This window comes from Rissa tridactyla, chromosome 15 (genome assembly GCF_028500815.1).
Source record: "Rissa tridactyla isolate bRisTri1 chromosome 15, bRisTri1.patW.cur.20221130, whole genome shotgun sequence".
In the NCBI taxonomy this organism is placed as follows: Eukaryota; Metazoa; Chordata; class Aves; order Charadriiformes; family Laridae; genus Rissa; species Rissa tridactyla.
Genome location: NC_071480.1, coordinates 11,820,298 through 11,836,202, shown reverse-complemented (window position 1 = coordinate 11,836,202; position 15,905 = coordinate 11,820,298). Strand labels below are relative to the sequence as shown.

At 59.1% G+C, this 15,905-nt stretch overlaps 1 protein-coding gene across 1 annotated transcript; it reads right to left on the bottom strand.

Moving 5' to 3' along the window:
* Positions 1–449: 449 nt before the first annotated feature.
* On the bottom strand, positions 450–5,858 carry ENPP7 (ectonucleotide pyrophosphatase/phosphodiesterase 7). The gene is made up of 5 exons (XM_054221981.1): positions 5,618–5,858; positions 3,606–3,751; positions 2,102–2,722; positions 1,267–1,480; positions 450–538 (listed from the first exon to the last, which is right to left on the bottom strand). The coding sequence occupies exons 1-5, from the start codon at positions 5,856–5,858 to the stop codon at positions 450–452; spliced, it is 1,311 nt and encodes a 436-aa protein (XP_054077956.1).
* Positions 5,859–15,905: the final 10,047 nt, after the last annotated feature.

Here is a 15,905-nt window from a genome sequence, read left to right as displayed (position 1 = left end):
ACATATGCACAGTGAAGGCAAGCAACAAACTTACGCTCTCGTTTCTCTTGCAGCCACACACAGCGCCACAAGCAATGAAGTGTTCGCCCGCCCCGTGATGCTCATGCAACCGCCCGGCGCAGCCTCAGCCGCACACGGAGGCCAGGGAGCGGAGGGAGGGTTGAGCAGTGGCAGGCGGGAGGCAGGAGAGACATCCAGCCCTTCTTTGTAGCCCAGCAAGTGCCCTGGGTAGTGTCAATGCTGACCCGGGCAGTAAAAACCCAGAGTCCCTCTGCTTGGGGTCCAAAGGGTCTACTGTGCCCTGTGGGGAGCAACGCGCAGCGGCGGCTTCTGACGGACAAAGCCTGGAGAGGCCAAGGACAAGGAGGGCACGGTCCCGCCTGGACAAGAGCACTGCCCGGGGGTTTTCTGCATGTCCCGAGCGCCAGTTACCTCTGGTGGGGGGGGGTTTAGAGTATTCCTCCCCAGAACCCCAGAACGAGAGCGATTCCCAGCATCGCCGGCAGCTTCTTGGCAGGAGGCAGAGGAGCGCTGGAGCCTGCGGTGAGGACGAGCTCAGCGTCAGGTTGGTGCCGGCTCCTGCCCAGGTGAGCAGCAGCCCCGTTCCAACCCCCCGCCCCGGCTGCGACAAGGGGGACCTTGTGCGGGGGATTTGGCACCCCCTGGCCACCCACTCTACCGTCCCCCGGGGTGACGCGTTGGTGGCCTCGGCGCGCTGTGCCCCTCCTGCCGCCAGCCTTGCGCCGGTGTCGGGGACATTTCCACACTCTGAAGGGAACCCTTCCCGCTGCGGGGGGGCTGCGGGGGAGCGCAGCGGGCACCTGCCTGCGGCCATGGGGCCGTCCCCCGTCCCCGCCGGTGCCCCGGAACCGCCGGGCGGTGGCAGGAGCGGCGGCGGCCGCCAGGTGTCGCTGTTCCCGCGGGAATCCCGCCGCCGCGCGCTCCCGGTGCCCGCGGACCCGAAATGGGAGAAACAGGGATTTGGTGGATGGACCAGCGACAAGAAGAGGGTTTTAAACTGGAAGAGGGGAGATTGAGATGAGATCTGAGGAAGAAATTCTTTGCTGTGAGGGCGGTGAGCCCCTGGCCCAGGCTGCCCAGAGAAGCTGTGGCTGCCCCATCCCTGGAGGGGTTCAAGGCCAGGTTGGACGGGGCTTGGAGCGACCTGGGCTGGTGGGAGGTGTCCCTGCCCAGGGCAGGGGGGTGGGACTGGATGGGCTTTAAGGTCCCTTCCCCCCCAAACCGCTCTGTGATTCTGTGACTCACGCAGCATGGGCTTCATGATCTCCAGGGAGCCGTCGTGGGGCTCGGGGACGATGCCCAGCAGCTCGCAGAGGAGAGCGTAGACATTGACGCTTTCGAAGGGCTCGACCACCAGGCCCTGCTTGAAGGCCGGTCCCACGGCACGGAAGATGGTTTTCATGTTCATGGCCTCGTTGTCGAAACCGTGTTCCCCTTTATTGAACTGGACCTTGTATCTCTGACAGGGCGAGAGAGGACGTGAGTGCCCAAACCCTTCAGCCCCCCCAGCACGGCCCCCGGAGGCAGCAGGCACCGAAGCAGCAGCACTGCTGGCTGCCTCCACCTCTCCTGCGTGTGGCTCTCGCGTACCACGTTCTGCAGCCACAGGGTTTAACAGTCTGTTTGGTTTCTTTGATTTTTTTTTTTTTTTTAAGTTTATCTAATAATGTTAAGCTTTGCAGAAGCTGGAGGGTGCTGCCTAGACACCGCTCCCAAGCAATTGTGTCTTGTGAGTTCCCTCCCTAAATGTCAGCGCATCCGAATTTCGTCGTTCTGAGGAGCTTCACAAAGGGAAGCTGCCTGCTGGCCTCGGCTTTGGGCTTCCCTGAATGCCGGGTTAGGAGAGGATCCTGCGGCTGATATTCTCTGTTAGTGCGAGTCCTGCTCCAAGACCTCTGGGCCTTTTTACAAACAGCAGAGAAGGTCTTTACACAAGGAGCTGGAATTTCCATCTGTTTGTAGGGAGGCCAATCAACAGGAAGGTGCAAAGCTGGGGATGTACTGGGGTGCCATGAGAAGGACAGGAGGAGAGAGGCAGATCCCCAAAAGACAGTAAGATTTGTCTGCGCATACACCTTACCCCATGGATCACATATCCCGGGTCGCCGTACAGCAGGAGCGGGGTGATCCGGGGATGGTTGGCGTAGTGGAATCTCCTCGGAAAGTCTGCTTTCTTGTACACGTGTAATTTTGGGTGGGCATTTTTCAGGACTGAATACACATGCTCTAATTTTCCTTCTTTTGGCAGCAGTAGTCCATTTGGTCCGTAATCCAGGAGTTCGAACTGGATGTCTTTGAACGTGAAGTTTTTTATTGCCCCGATGTGAATCTCATCGGTCTTTATGACAGTCTCCATGCCGTGGTCAGACGTGATGATGAGGTTGAGCTTGGATTCCAGGCCACTTTCCTGGATGCGCTGCCTCAAGTAACCGACCGTTCTGTCCACCTGCTTGATCATGTTTTTCCTCTGCGTGGATTCGGGGCCGTACTTGTGTCCGGCCGAGTCGGGCTCACCGAAGTAGAGGGCGATGAAGTCGAGGTTGTTCTGCGTGAACCATTCCATGACGGTGTCAATGTTCTTTCTCCAGATGGTTTCGTTGCTGTAGTTGAACAGGGGGGGCTCCACCAACTTCATATTCACTTCTTCCCCTTGATACTTTGCTTTTCCGCCGGGGAAGTGGATAGAGCCTGTCTTTAAACCCTGTTAGTGGAGACATTGCATAAACTCACCTGAACTCGCTCTGCAGCTTCTCTCCATCTGTCAGTGCAACCACCTATTAATGTGGTTAGTTCATTCAGCCCCCTGATGTCTACCTCTGCCTCTAATGAGGTTTTCTTGCTCATTGTCAATTAAAAGTGATTAATTGGAAGCTCTGCCCTTCCCAGAACTCCTGCACGTTGGTTTTCTCACTGTGTTAGTAACAATAGTTATAACTTTGGAAACAGTGACCCGTTTGTACCTTGCATGGACCCTCCGGCTCTTGGCCGCCGAGACACTGAGGCGTTTTACTCCAATCACATCAGCACTCACCCTGAAGCCAATGGGGCCAATTTGGCAGGTAAATACAGGCAAAGGCACGTGTCTTGGGCCAGGTCTCAGGTCCTGTCTCAAAGCCAGCTCCACAAGCCTGCTGGGGTCTAGGAAAGCCTTGCTGCAGCCCCCAGGGAAGAGGGGACCAGCCCCTGACGCTGCCACCCAAAAGGTCCTGGGTGAGGCCGCGGAAATGAGGTTTGTGCCTTGGAGCGTACGGAGCCCCAGGGCTCGTGGTGCTCCCTAAGGACCCGGGCGAGGTTTCTTTAAACAGGAAAAGGATAACCTGTCCTATTAATGTCTTAATGAAGCTGAAACGCATCTATTATTTTTTGCTATTTTTAGTAGAACGATCATAATTATTCCTGCCGGTGTCTGGGGATTTCGTTTTGGTTTTTTTTTTTTTTGCTGGTCTAATTAGCCTGTCTTTTGCAGCGCGGCTGTTAGCTCATGGCCACTAGAGATCGTGGCTTGCCCGTAGCTTTTACCACACGGCTGCGGGCAGGAGCCGCCTGTGCGGGGTCGGTGGGAGCGAGGAGGCGGGCGCACTCGCCTGTCTCTGGGCGGTGATCCAGATGGGCAGGCTGCCGTTGTCCCACCAGCTGTCCACGCCTTGCGTGAGGTAGTAGGGCAGCTTCTCCTTCGTGCTGGTGTTGAACCACATGTTGTGAATCACCCCGTGGTTCTCCAGGTATCTCCCTGTGAGGAGAGACGGAGGCGGCGGGGGTGAGCCAGGCCGCGGCTTGGGGGGTGTCTCGCCCCTGCTGCCGGGCAATGGATCTTCTGCCTCTTTCACCCGTCCCACCTCTCCCTTCGCCTCTGCTTTGCCTCCTCCCCCTCCCCGCCGCGTACAGAGTGGGGTTCCCAGGGGGGGAGTGAGGTGCTGGGGGGATGCCTGCTCCTCACCGCCCCCCCCGGAGCCGGGGCGCCCTCGGCCCCGCAGGGGCCGGTGCCGCCCGCGGTTCCTCCTGCCCTTCTCAGCGCAGCCGCAGGCCGCCGTTCTCCTGCGTTTGACTGACCGCTCTGCTGCTTGGCTTTCTCCGTTCTTCACAGCCCCCGAGGTCGGCACGCAGCAGAAAGTCCCATCAGAAACGAGAGACCTGCGCTTTGTACTATTACGTTTCACGCTATTTTTATTATTCTGGTCCTGAAGACTGCACGGTTACCTCTGCACGACATCCCCATCCTCCCTTGTATTGACAATGCCTCCCTGCCTTTGCTCATCAGCAGATTTCATTAGCGTGTTCCACTCTTTTTATGCCAAGGTTATTAATTAAAATCTTAAATAAGATTGGCTCCAAAATCGATTCTTCAGGAATTCCCCTGTTGCCCTCCCTCTGGTTTGACAATCTCCTCTCAGCATCACCTGCTCTCCTCCTCCCCGTAGCCCCTTCCTGCCCCACATTACGGATTTTGTACTGATCTTCATCTTCTCCATCTTAACTAACGATTTCCCGTGTGGCACTGTATCAAGTACATTACTGAAGTCCAGAAAGATGAAATTTAGTGCATCTCCCTTGTCTAAAAAAATCATTTATCTTATCAAAGGAGGCTATCGGGTTGGTCTGGTGCTATTTCCCTTTGATAAATACAGGTTGAGTTCTACCCCTCTCTGCAGCTATCGCCTTGTCTCTCGCTGACTGGGGAATCTAGCTTAGGAGGATATTGTGTGGAATCTTATTTTGTCTTTGCGCCTTTGTAATTACATCTGTGTGTTTGCAATGTTGTAGTTGTGTTCTCCTTGTATCTGTACACAGGTTAGAGGCTATCGATATTTGGCACCTATATGACGTGAATAAGGCAGGTATGCTAATAAAGCAAAGGGAGGACACTGTAGTGAGACACTAATTTGTGCCAGAGCTTATCACCAGTAAATAAAGCAAATGAAGCTTTAGGCTGCATGAACTGTACTTTAATCTTTGTTTTCTGGCTACGGGAGATAGGGATGTATATGTAAACTTTAACTACAGGCTATCCTGTAACAAAAGAGGAGGAAATGTCTCAAGATGCAGACAAAAAAGGTGCCTGGAGGCCGCCAGAGCGCACAGGGCTGGATGAGCAGAAGTGCCATGTGGAAATCAGGAAATCAGGCGACCAACGGAGACAGTAAATCCAGTCACAAGCGACTGGCTGGAACAACCCAGCTCGAGCCGCTGGTCGCGCGCGTTAGGAATAGCTGTATACGAAAGAGTTGATCTGATCTGTTATTAAAGCGGCACTTGGGGACGAGCCCCGTTGGGCTGGCCTCTGCCTAATTCCTCCCGTGGTCGAGGGATGGCTGCGTAATTCCTGCGGTGCCGGGTGCTATTTACCTTTGATAAATGCAGGCTCAGTTCTATCACTTCGTGCAACTCCTGCCTTGTCTCTCGCTCTATTTCCGAAGCACGGCTATTGGGAAGCATTGCCTGCCGCTGCGGCCGGGCGGCAGCGTGACTTAGTTTCCTTCACTGATGCATAAGCGCATAAGCGCATCAGCGATGTGCGTAAATTCATCAAATCTAAGGCATAAGCCTTACATCTGCCCTTCCCCAGCCTGCACCCGGTGCTGCTCCGGCGGGGACTCACCCGTCAGCAGCGTGAAGTGGCAGGGGCTGGTGATGGTGATAAAGGCAGGAGTCATGTACCGCGCCTTCACCCCCTCGGCAGCCATGGCGTCGAGGTTGGGGGTGTCCACGTCCTGGTCATAGTTCCACCGAAAGCCATCGAAGGACACCAGGAGGACTTTGCTGCCTTCGGATACCTGCTGCACGGGGATACAGCTCGCTAAAGAGAGGGCAGCAAATGCGAACGCCAGTGAAGTGAACATCTTCACGCTCCTGAGCTGGAGTAGCCCAGACACCCAGAGAGCTCCCATTAATACATGCAGGGTGGGACTAAGTACAGCTTTTATCTAATCTTGCAATTGCTCATCAGGTGCGTGGCTTCGGCCAGCGCTTCCTATCAGAGTGAGCCTCTCCGTTTTTTTGTCTAGTTAAAATAGATTAGCTTGGATTTCCTTCTGGGTCAAACACCAAACCTGCCCCCTCCACCAGCGGCGCTATTTTAGCCCTCAGGAATGGGAAGAGCAGCTCGTGTGGCAGGAGGCTGCCTTCTGCAGGCAGCCCGAGCGACACCTGTCCCCCCGGCACACCGTACCCTGACCTGCCCCCCCGGACCCCGTGCCCCAGCCGCCGTCCTCCCCCCAGCGCTGGCTCCCTGCAGCCCCTTGCCGTGCCCTTTCCACCCTCCCGGCCTTTGGGGCCCTGCTCTTTAGTCAGTTGTCCAGCTTCAAAAGGCAACTCGCCCCCTCCTGTGGCCACTCGTCCACCTCGAGAGGTGCTCAGAGGCTCAGAGAGGAGCTTGGAGTCCTGGAGTGTGGCTTTGTGGAGGTTCATGCTGGGGGAGGAGGCTCTCCCTGGCCCCTGGCTGTGCCAGCAGCCCCTAGAGATGCTGCGGGGGCTGAGGCTGGCTCTGAAGCCCTTGTGTCCCATCAGCTCCTGCTGCTCGGGCTCTGCTGCTCACCACGGCTGACCCTCACCCGTTTGTGCACTGCTGAGCTTCGCCATGTCAGCATCCCATTTTATCAATATCTGCTGGTTTTATGACTTCTCTTGGGTTTAATCATTGCTGACAACTCATTTCTCAGCAAAACTGAGTTTAGGGATTTTGTAGACTTATGTAACAGACGTTGCCTTAGTTCCCCAGGGTCTGAACTCTCAACCTTTGTGTCTTTGCTGATCTCCCTCTGCTTGGGTTCCAGATTTATTCCTTGGTGCTTTGCTTCCTAACTGCCCAGCCACCCCCTCCCTCACTGAGCAGAGCCCTCTCCACTGGTTTCCCAAGCCCCGTCTGGGATCATTCCTTGGCATTTCACCCCCAGGGGTGAGCTGGGCAGATGAGTCTCACCCATGCCATGGTTTGTCTTTCCTGGCCCATGACAGTCTCTCTGTAGACCTGAGCATCCCCGAGTATTCCCATCTGGACCGATTCCTCAGGATGCATCGACGTCTCAATCGCCTCTTCCCCTGTGCTCGTGTTTCTCTGGTGTGACGTGGGATAATCGTGCAAAGACACTGCAAGAAGTTGGAGGGATCCCACCAGGGACCTCATGGCCGACACCAGCCAGGGGCGCAGCCTTGGCCGCTTCGTTTGCAGATGCTGGAAACGAGCCCGAGCCGCGGTGGGATGGAGCCTGCTCTGAGCCCCAATCCACCCTCTCCTCCTGCTAAGGGAGGGCATGGCGGCGGGGGGGTGTGTGGTCTGCCGTCAGCCCCAGGGGAAATCCCTTTGCTGGGAGCCAGGGTTGCGGGGCTCTGTGGGGCTGTGCTGGGCTGTGTGGGGCTGTGCTGGACTCTGTGGGGCAGAGCTGTGTGGGGCTGTGCTGGGCTGTCCTGGGCTCTGCGGAGCTGTGCTGTGCTGAGCTGTGCTGGGCTGGGCTGCACTGGGCTCTGTGGGGCCGTGCTGTGCTGTGCTGGGCTCTGCAGGGCTTTACTGGGCTGTGCTGGGCTCTGTGGGCTCTGTGGGGCTGTGCTGGGCTGTATGGGGCTGCACTGAGCTCTGTGGGGCCGTGCAGGGCTGTGCTGGGCTGTGCTGGGCTGCGCTGGGCTGTGTGTGGCTGTATGGAGGCATGCTGGGCTGTGCAGGGCTGTGCTGGGCTGTGTGTGGCTGTATGGATCTGTGCTGGGCTGTGCTGGGCTGCGCTGGGCTGTGTGTGTCTGTATGGATCTCTGCTGGGCTGCGCTGGGCTGTGTGTGTCTGTATGGATCCGATCCGTGCTGGGCTGTGCAGGGCTGTGCTGGGCTGTGTGAGGCTGTATGGAGCTGTGCAGGGCTGTGCAGGGCTGTGCTGGGCTGTGCTGGGCTGTGCTGGGCTGCGCTGGGCTGTGTGTGTCTGTATGGAGCTGTGCTGGGCTGTGCTGGGCTGCGCTGGGCTGTGTGTGTCTGTATGGATCCGATCCGTGCTGGGCTGTGCAGGGCTGTGCTAGGCTGTGTGAGGCTGTATGGAGCTGTGCAGGGCTGTGCAGGGCTGTGCTGGGCTGTGCTGGGCTGTGTGTGTATGTATGGAGCCGTGCTGGGCTGTGCTGGGCTGTGCTAGGCTGTGTGAGGCTGTATGGAGCTGTGCAGGGCTGTGCAGGGCTGTGCTGGGCTGTGCAGGGCTGTGCTGGGCTGTGTGTGTATGTATGGAGCCGTGCTGGGCTGTGCTGGGCTGTGCTAGGCTGTGTGAGGCTGTATGGAGCTGTGCTGGGCTGTGCTGGGCTGTGTGTGTCTGTATGGATCCGTGCTGGGCTGTGCTGGGCTGCGCTGGGCTGTGTGTGTCTGTATGGATCCGATCCGTGCTGGGCTGTGCAGGGCTGTGCTGGGCTGTGTGAGGCTGTATGGAGCTGTGCAGGGCTGTGCTGGGCTGTGCTGGGCTGTGCTGGGTGCCGTGAAGCCAGAAGCCGCTGGTGTGACCGGTGCGTCCGTGCACGCTGGGTTTGGCCAGGCTGGCGCGGAGCGGTTGTTCTGCTGGGGTCCCGTCTGTCCGTTCCTGCAGCTGCCGTGTGTCTGGAGAGCGGAGAGCACTGGGAGAGGAGCTGCTGGCCGGTCCACCCAGTTCACTCAAGGAACTATTTTGTTATCAACGTTTGCTGCCCTGCGCCTGACACTGTCCTGTCAGGAAGGAGAGAGGCTCCTGGCAGGCACGGAGGGTTTAAAGGGCTCATGTAATAAAGATGTTATCGCCTACCAAGTTCAGGGAAATTCCTAAATATTCAGCGTGTCGTTCCGAGGTGGGTCAATAAGTCCCTATCCCATTGCTAACAGTGCAGGGGAGGGCCCCGATAAGTTATCGTGCTCATTGGCTCCGCTGGGAGGGAAGAGGCTAGAGAGAAGGAAGCACTGCTCTAATCTCAGAGGAATACTTAATAACAGGAGTGTTTCAAGGCACATCTTGATATTCAGTATCTGAGGAGCATGAGGCACAGATAAAGAACACCACCTTTGGCCACGCTGCCTGGGGACACCGTCGATCTCAGTTAAAAAGGCTGATGCAGTTGATCTTGCACCAACAGCACCCCGGACGCTTGTCCCACCCGCAGGTGGGTCTGAGGGGCCAGGGCTGCTGCAGGGCCGCCGTGGCCCTGCTCCTCCTGACCATGGGCCCCTTGCTGACGGCACTGATCCTGCACCTTTGGAAGCAATCATGAGAACGTGCAACGGGCTATGCTCTGACAGTGCCAGTCCCAACACCTAACTGGGGAAGATGGTCCCTGCAAAGGCGTGTTGGGGCTGAGACTGTCTTTCCCACGCTTGTGTACCAACTAACTCAGCGGAGACAGAGGAAGGGACCAGAAAATAGAAACCACGAGCACAGAGGAGTCACCTGCCAGTGGAACTGCCCTCTTTGTCTGAAACATGCTGCCGGGGGCCCAGCCCGTTCCCAGCCTTTGGAAAAAGCGCCGTGTGCCGAGCCCCAGCTTGGGCGAAACCGCGGCTTCCCTGCGGCGTGCGACCCCAGGGTGGGGCTGTGCTAGGAGCAGGTTTGGCCAGGCAGGCAGAGGCCGGGCGGTTTTCCTTCTTTAATTATAAACGGAAAATCCAAATTGCAAATTTCTAAAGGGTTCCACAAATTTCAGTCGGGAATGCCACGCCTTGCCCCACGCGAGGGGTCACTCAGCTCCATGGGGCACATGTCCGCAGGGATCCGTTACTGGCGTGGCCCGAGCTGCTCGCCGGGGATGGTTTGAGGAGCGGGCGACGCCTGGGCAGGGCTCCACAGCTGAGACTGGCTGCCCCTGGGGAGGGGGCTCGGGGGAGGCTTTATAAAAGCTCCACCTGGGAGCCCTTTTGGTGCTGCCTGGTCCCAAGCACAGAGGGAGGAAGTGCTGGGAGGTGGAAGGATGGCAGAGACCCAGGGCTGAGCTACCTCAGGTGAGGCGGGCTGTGTGCGGGCTCTGTGGGTGGGCAGGGGGGGGCGGCTGCTCCCCCCCCGGGGAAAGGTTGAGCCCCAGCTTTCCCTGTGCCCTGGGAGAGCCCCTTCCCAGGCGCTTGGCGGGGTGTTGGGGGACAGGATCTTGGTGCGCTTGGGCATAGCGTAGAGGGTGAGTTGATGGGGAACAAGAAGGTGTTTTCCTTTTGCTCATCTCGCTGCCCTGCCCGGGGTCGCCCTGCGCTGTAGATCAGCTGCGCTGTCCCAGGGTTTAAGGCGGTGCATGTGCAGCCCTTGGAAAGAGGGTGAAGGAATGAAAAAGGGAAGAGAGAAGGTGGCCAGGAGAGCGAGGAGAGAATTGAACAAAGCAGCTGGAGATGCCCTGGTTTGCTCTGTACATCAAGCCTGCCTCCTTTATCAGTTCGGGGCGGCTCCGACGCGGGGTAAAAGCCTGCAGCGCTCCTCAGCTCCCAGCACGCCACTGCCCGAGTGCCAAAGGCCAGATAAGCTCATTGGCATCGCTGAAATATCTGGTGCCAGGACTTGTAGTTAAAGTAATAATGCTGCCCCGGGGGAGCAGTGCCGGCAGCAGCTGAGCAGGTCTGGAGGGGCTGCCGGGGGGGGGCACCTGCAGCTACTGAATGTTGGGTGGAGCTGTGGGGCCTGAGGCAGCTGCTGGGCACTGGGTGCACCTGGGACAGCCCTTGTTCTGCTCCCTGGGGGCTGGTCTCCTGGGGCACATTAAGAAGAGCGTGGCCAGCAGGTGGAGGGAGGTCATCCTCCCCCAATGCTCTGCCCTGGGGGGGCACAGCTGGAGCACTGGGTCCAGTTCTGGCCTCCCCAGTTCAAGAAGGACAGGGAACTGCTGGAGAGAGCCCAGCAGAGGCTATGAAGGTGATCAAGGGACTGGAGCATCTCTCTGCTGAGGAAGGGCTGAGAGACCTGGGTCTCTTCAGCCTGGAGAAAACACAACAGCGAGGGGATCTCATCAGTGCTTGTTGATATCTAAAGGGAAGGTGCCCAGAGGATGGGGTCGGACTCTTCTCAGCGGTGCCCGGTGACAGGACAAGGGGCAACGGGCACAAACTGGAACATGGAAATTTCTGTCTGAACATGAGGGAAAAACTTCTTTGCTGTGAGGGTGCCTGAGCCCTGGCACAGGCTGCCCGGAGAGGTGGTGGAGTCTCCATCTCTGGAGACATTCCAAACCCGCCTGGACGCGTTCCTGTGCCACCTGCTCTGGGTGACCCTGCTCTGCCAGGGGGTTGGACGCGGTGATCTCCAGAGGTCCCTTCTGATTCCGAACCAGTCTGATTCTGCAAGAAGAGGGAAGGAGGCTGGAAAAGGAGCGTTGACTGCCGCAGGGCTCCTCCGGCAGGGCCTGGGTGCCTGTACGGGTGTTTGGGTCTTACCGCTGTCAAACTGCTCCCTGTGTGCTCCGGAGAGCTGGGGGGCTGTGGTCTGCGGTGGCACCACCAGGGTGGCCTCCGAGCTGGTCCCATTTGCCAGGGGGCTGCGGGGGGGCCCCAGAGCCCACCACTCCCCGATCCCGGGCAGGGCCCGGCTTCAGCCGCAGATCCGGGGGGGCTGTTGCCGGGACCCCCAGGGAGGGACCCCCCCCGCAGCGGCGCCGGGCCCGACCGCCAGGTGGCGCTGTTCAGCCGCCGGCGGGGCGGGGGGGGACCCGGGGGTCCGGGCCGGGCGGGGTCCGCGGAGCCGGGGGGTCCCCGGGAGGCTGCGGGGCAGCAGCGGCGGGTCCTGCGGTAGCCCGAAAGAGGGGTGTGTGTGTGGGGGGAATGGCCGGGTGACACCCCCACACACACACACACCTAGGGAGCACCTGCGGGCAGTGGGAGAGGAGGTGGGGACCCTGCCCGTAAATGTGTCGTCCCCCCCCCCCAACCCCGTCTGGGTGTCGCCCGGTTTTCCGTTACCAGCCGGGATGGGTGATGTGCCACCACCTGCCCCTCTGTGAGATGCTGCTCGGAGCGGCGCTGGGCCCGGAGGAAAGTGTGGGAGGGAGACGTGAGGAGGGGGACGAGCTGGTCAGACCTACCCACGGTCAGCGCTCCAGTCTGGTGACAGATGGGTCACTCTGGGACCCCCCAGCCCATGCCTGGCTCACAGGGCAGCCGTCCCCATTGGGCTGCAGGGTCTGGGAAGCAGGAGGGTGACAGGAATGGGTCTTGCACAGCCCAAGGTGACAGGACCCAGTGATGTGTAGGGATGGAGCACGTGTCCTGTGCTCCAGGAGGGCCAGGAGCAGCCTCCTGGGGCCAGGGATATGATTTTGGCCCCGGTGGGAGAAGGGAGTCCACACTGTGGGAGGGACCTCAGGGGACAGCCGTTGTTCCCCTTCCCTTCACAGACGCATATAGAAACTCTGCCTTAAGCACAACCCCGGGCTCTAATGCTCTTGGGACATTGCTGGCTGAGTGCCTGCTCCCTGGAGGCTCCCTTGCACGGAGATCAGTGCTTTCCCTCTGCCGGCTTGGCTTGGATCAGGCTCTGGCCATCAGGTTTCAGCAGGAGTGGGAAGGGGAGCAGCAGTGGTCAGGGCTGAGGGCGACAGCCTCGGAGGAGGTGAGAAGGGAGCAGGGAGCTGGAGTTCAGTGTTGGGGTCGGGCCGGCTGGAGGAGCTGGGTGTTTGCTGGAGCCCGGGGCAGGGTCTCGGTGCCAGGGCTGAGTCAGCCGCCGCGCTGTCAGCGAGACCCGGAGGTTGTGCCCACTCGCTGCCGGGGGCTGTCTGCCTTCCCGAGCGCTAAATGTGCTCATGGGTTGAAAATCAAGACTCTCTCTTGACGAAGCCCCGTGTGCGGTGACTCAGCCGAGTGCCGGCACCACCCGGACGGGCTCCGAGCGCCCTGGGTCAAGGGGGGCACCGGGGCATCGCTCAAGGTTGGGGCCTGGGCAAGCCCTGACACAGCTGCAGCTCTGCTTACCTGGGCTGGTGCAACACCTTCTTGGGAGGGTGACCTCCTTGCCATCTAGTTTGCCCTTCTTCCATGTGGTGGCCCTGGGGGGGCAATCCGGCACAGCCCTCAAGGTGAGGAGAGGGGAAAGGGACAAGAGCAGTGAGGAAAACTGCCCTGCAGCCGGCCCTTCTCCGAGGACGCAGCTGTCAGCCAGGCTGCGAGCAAGGCTTTGCATATCTCCTCTGCTCTGGATGATGTCCCCAGAATGCCCATAGTTCCCCCCGTGCCCTCCTGGGCTGGGTCCCACAGCAAGGACCAACACCTGGAGTTCAGTGCAGCCTTTGGTCCACAGGAGAAAAGCCCATGGCTAAAACCCTGGCTCTTGCTCTCTATGGCCAAGTGATGTCCCTGGATGATGATGGGCTCGGGTCCTCCTCTTCCCTGCCAGCACTGATCCCGTTCCCTCTCACACTCTTGTTGCTGTTGCTGAATACTCGTGTCTGGTCCAGGGTCCGTGGTGCTTCTCGGGGCTCAGCACCAGGCTTCGCAGTGGGCCATGGCCCTCTTTCTGCTCCCTGTTGGGGGTCCGAGCCCCAGGAGTGGAGCAGGGTCAGCCCTGGCTGGTGGTTGCAGCCTGGCTCTGCTCTCCACCGGGACCCTTCCTCTGCTGCTCAGTTAAACCCGGTATCGACTGCTCCGTCAGAGCCTGGGGCTCTTTCTCAGCTTTCTTAGCTAATGGCTGTGTCTGCCTCCCATTGATCCTCAGCTGCAGAGCTCATTGATTAAGTACATTTCTTATTATACTTAATGGTATTTTACTCCTTTCTGTGCTTACCTTGTGCCAGATGCTCACCCTGTGCTTCTTCCTGCCAGGGGGAGAATTCCTCTGGTCAGATAAATGTCCCTGCTCTCCTCCCCTGGGTCACCACCCCTGCCCTTTCCTTCTGCTTTGCCTGCCTGCCTCTTCCTCCTGGGCCAGGGCAATCCCTCTGCCTTCTGTCTTCCCCTTCTTTGCCCCTTGGTCGCTGCTCCCGTGCCCTCCTTGCAGGTCTGATTTTCTCCCAAGCAAAGTGACGAGGCAGCCACAGTTCCCAATGCTTCAAGAGGGCCGTGAGCCCTTGGGAGAACCCGTCCTCTACCTCCGTATGGCTCCTGCTGCATCTCAGTAATGCCTCCGCCGGGCTGCCAGGGACCTTGCACTAAACTCCTTTCCAGCCTGGTGGTGCCTCCCTCCCTGTTGCTCCCATCAGCGTCCCCTCAGCCCGCCAGAGTCCACCGCGCGTGGGGCTGCCCTCCCGAGTGCTCATGGCCTTTCTGGAGTATCGTGGCTGTCTGGGGGGCAGCTCTCACAAGGACTGCTCTGGATGCGTCTTGCAGACTGCACAGAGCCTCTGGAGAGCAGGAGGGCTCCTGCCTGCTGCAGCCTTGGCCAGGGGGATGCAGGTTTCTCTTGCGATGACTCCCTGGGGCTGATGCCAAGCGAAAGGGAGGAGATGGGTCAGCACGTCAGCTGGCGTCACCCACCTGGGGCACGACCATCTCCGTGTAAGGTTCACTCTAAGTTTTCTGCAGCACAAGGGTTGTCAATCCCGCAGCTGGAATAGCCCTGCCCCGCTGCCCCTGCCAGCAGCCACCGGCCAGGGCACCGCGTCCTGCTTCGCTTCCCCCCACAAACACCTTCACACTCGGCACGCACTGTGTGTTTCCTCGCTCTGTGCCTCACCTCCTTTCAACTCTCTTGCATGCATCATTCAAAAGCCATAACATTATTGGGCATAAAATATTTACTTAACTGAGCTTTTTGCAAATATTCCCCTCCATTATTTTTCCTCCTTTTGGGAGCAGACACTGCTTCTCCTGTGCTCTCAAATGGCTTCTCTTAAATAATACAACAAGAACATATGAACACCCAGTAGCCTTTTTCTTTCTCTTGAAATACTCATAAATATAACGGTGTCACTGATCCATTTCAGCCACACCAGGCCCATGGCTCAGGAACACCCCGTAGCAGAGGCCCGGGCTGCGTAATCACCCTGCTGCTGGAAGCGGGACAGACAGGGAAGGTGCTTGGGGAGGGAGCGTAAATACATGAGAAGATCTGACAGGATGCAGAGTATTAATATCAATTAAGAAATATTCCTTTCAGAAGGGACGTCTGAAGCTTAGCAGAGGGAGTGCAGGACTGAGCGCTCTCAGTCTGGTCCCAGCTAGGATGCTGGGCCAGCTGCTCAGAAGAGAATTCCCTGCGGCAGCCAAATGGCTTGTCCCCGGGAGGCCAGCCTGAGGCCTGGGGATGCTGAGGGACGCTTCCCACTGCCGGCAGCAGGACGGGCAGCCCTCAACAGCTCTGAAGGAACAGGAGAAAGTACTTCAGGATTTGAGAATGCCAGAAAGGGAGGCTGTTTTTCTCAGAAGTAGGTGTGTGTGGGGGGTGGTGAGCGTGTTCTCCCCATGTGTGAAGGCATCTGGCTGCACATCCACAGCTTTCCCTGCCGTGGGCTGGCGCTTGGGTGGTGGGTGGCTCTTCCCACAGTGGGTGCCACGGGACGACCCATGTCAGGGGCCTGGCTGTGGGACATACTGTGCCCTGTCTGGGGCTCCAGCTCTCTGGTGTGGGGTGGAGTGTGCTGTATCTGATGTGGGGCTCCTTGGGTGTGTGGGGGTTGGCTCCCTGGGTATGGGGCCTGCTGGGCTTTGCTGCGGGGGTCTGGCTCCTGGATGTGCTGTGGCCGTGTCCGGACCCGGGGCGGGGGGGGTGTCTGGCTCCCCCCCGTGGGGTGTCCGTGCCCAGAGGCGGGGTTTGGCCGTGGGGTGTCCGTGGCCAGGGGGTGGCCGTGCCCGGGGTGGGAGGGGGCTCTGGCTCCGGGCCGGGGGGAGGCGCGCCCGTGGGGCTGGGCAGCGGGCGGGCGCTGTCCGTGGTGCTGACGGCGGCGCCCGGGGCCGCTGCGCGCTCCTGCTGCGCGCTCCCGCCGTTACACCCTATCGATTCGCTCGGTTCTATCAATATGTGCCCAGAGGCGTGATCCTCCCTTAACCCCCCCCGGAGGAAAGCA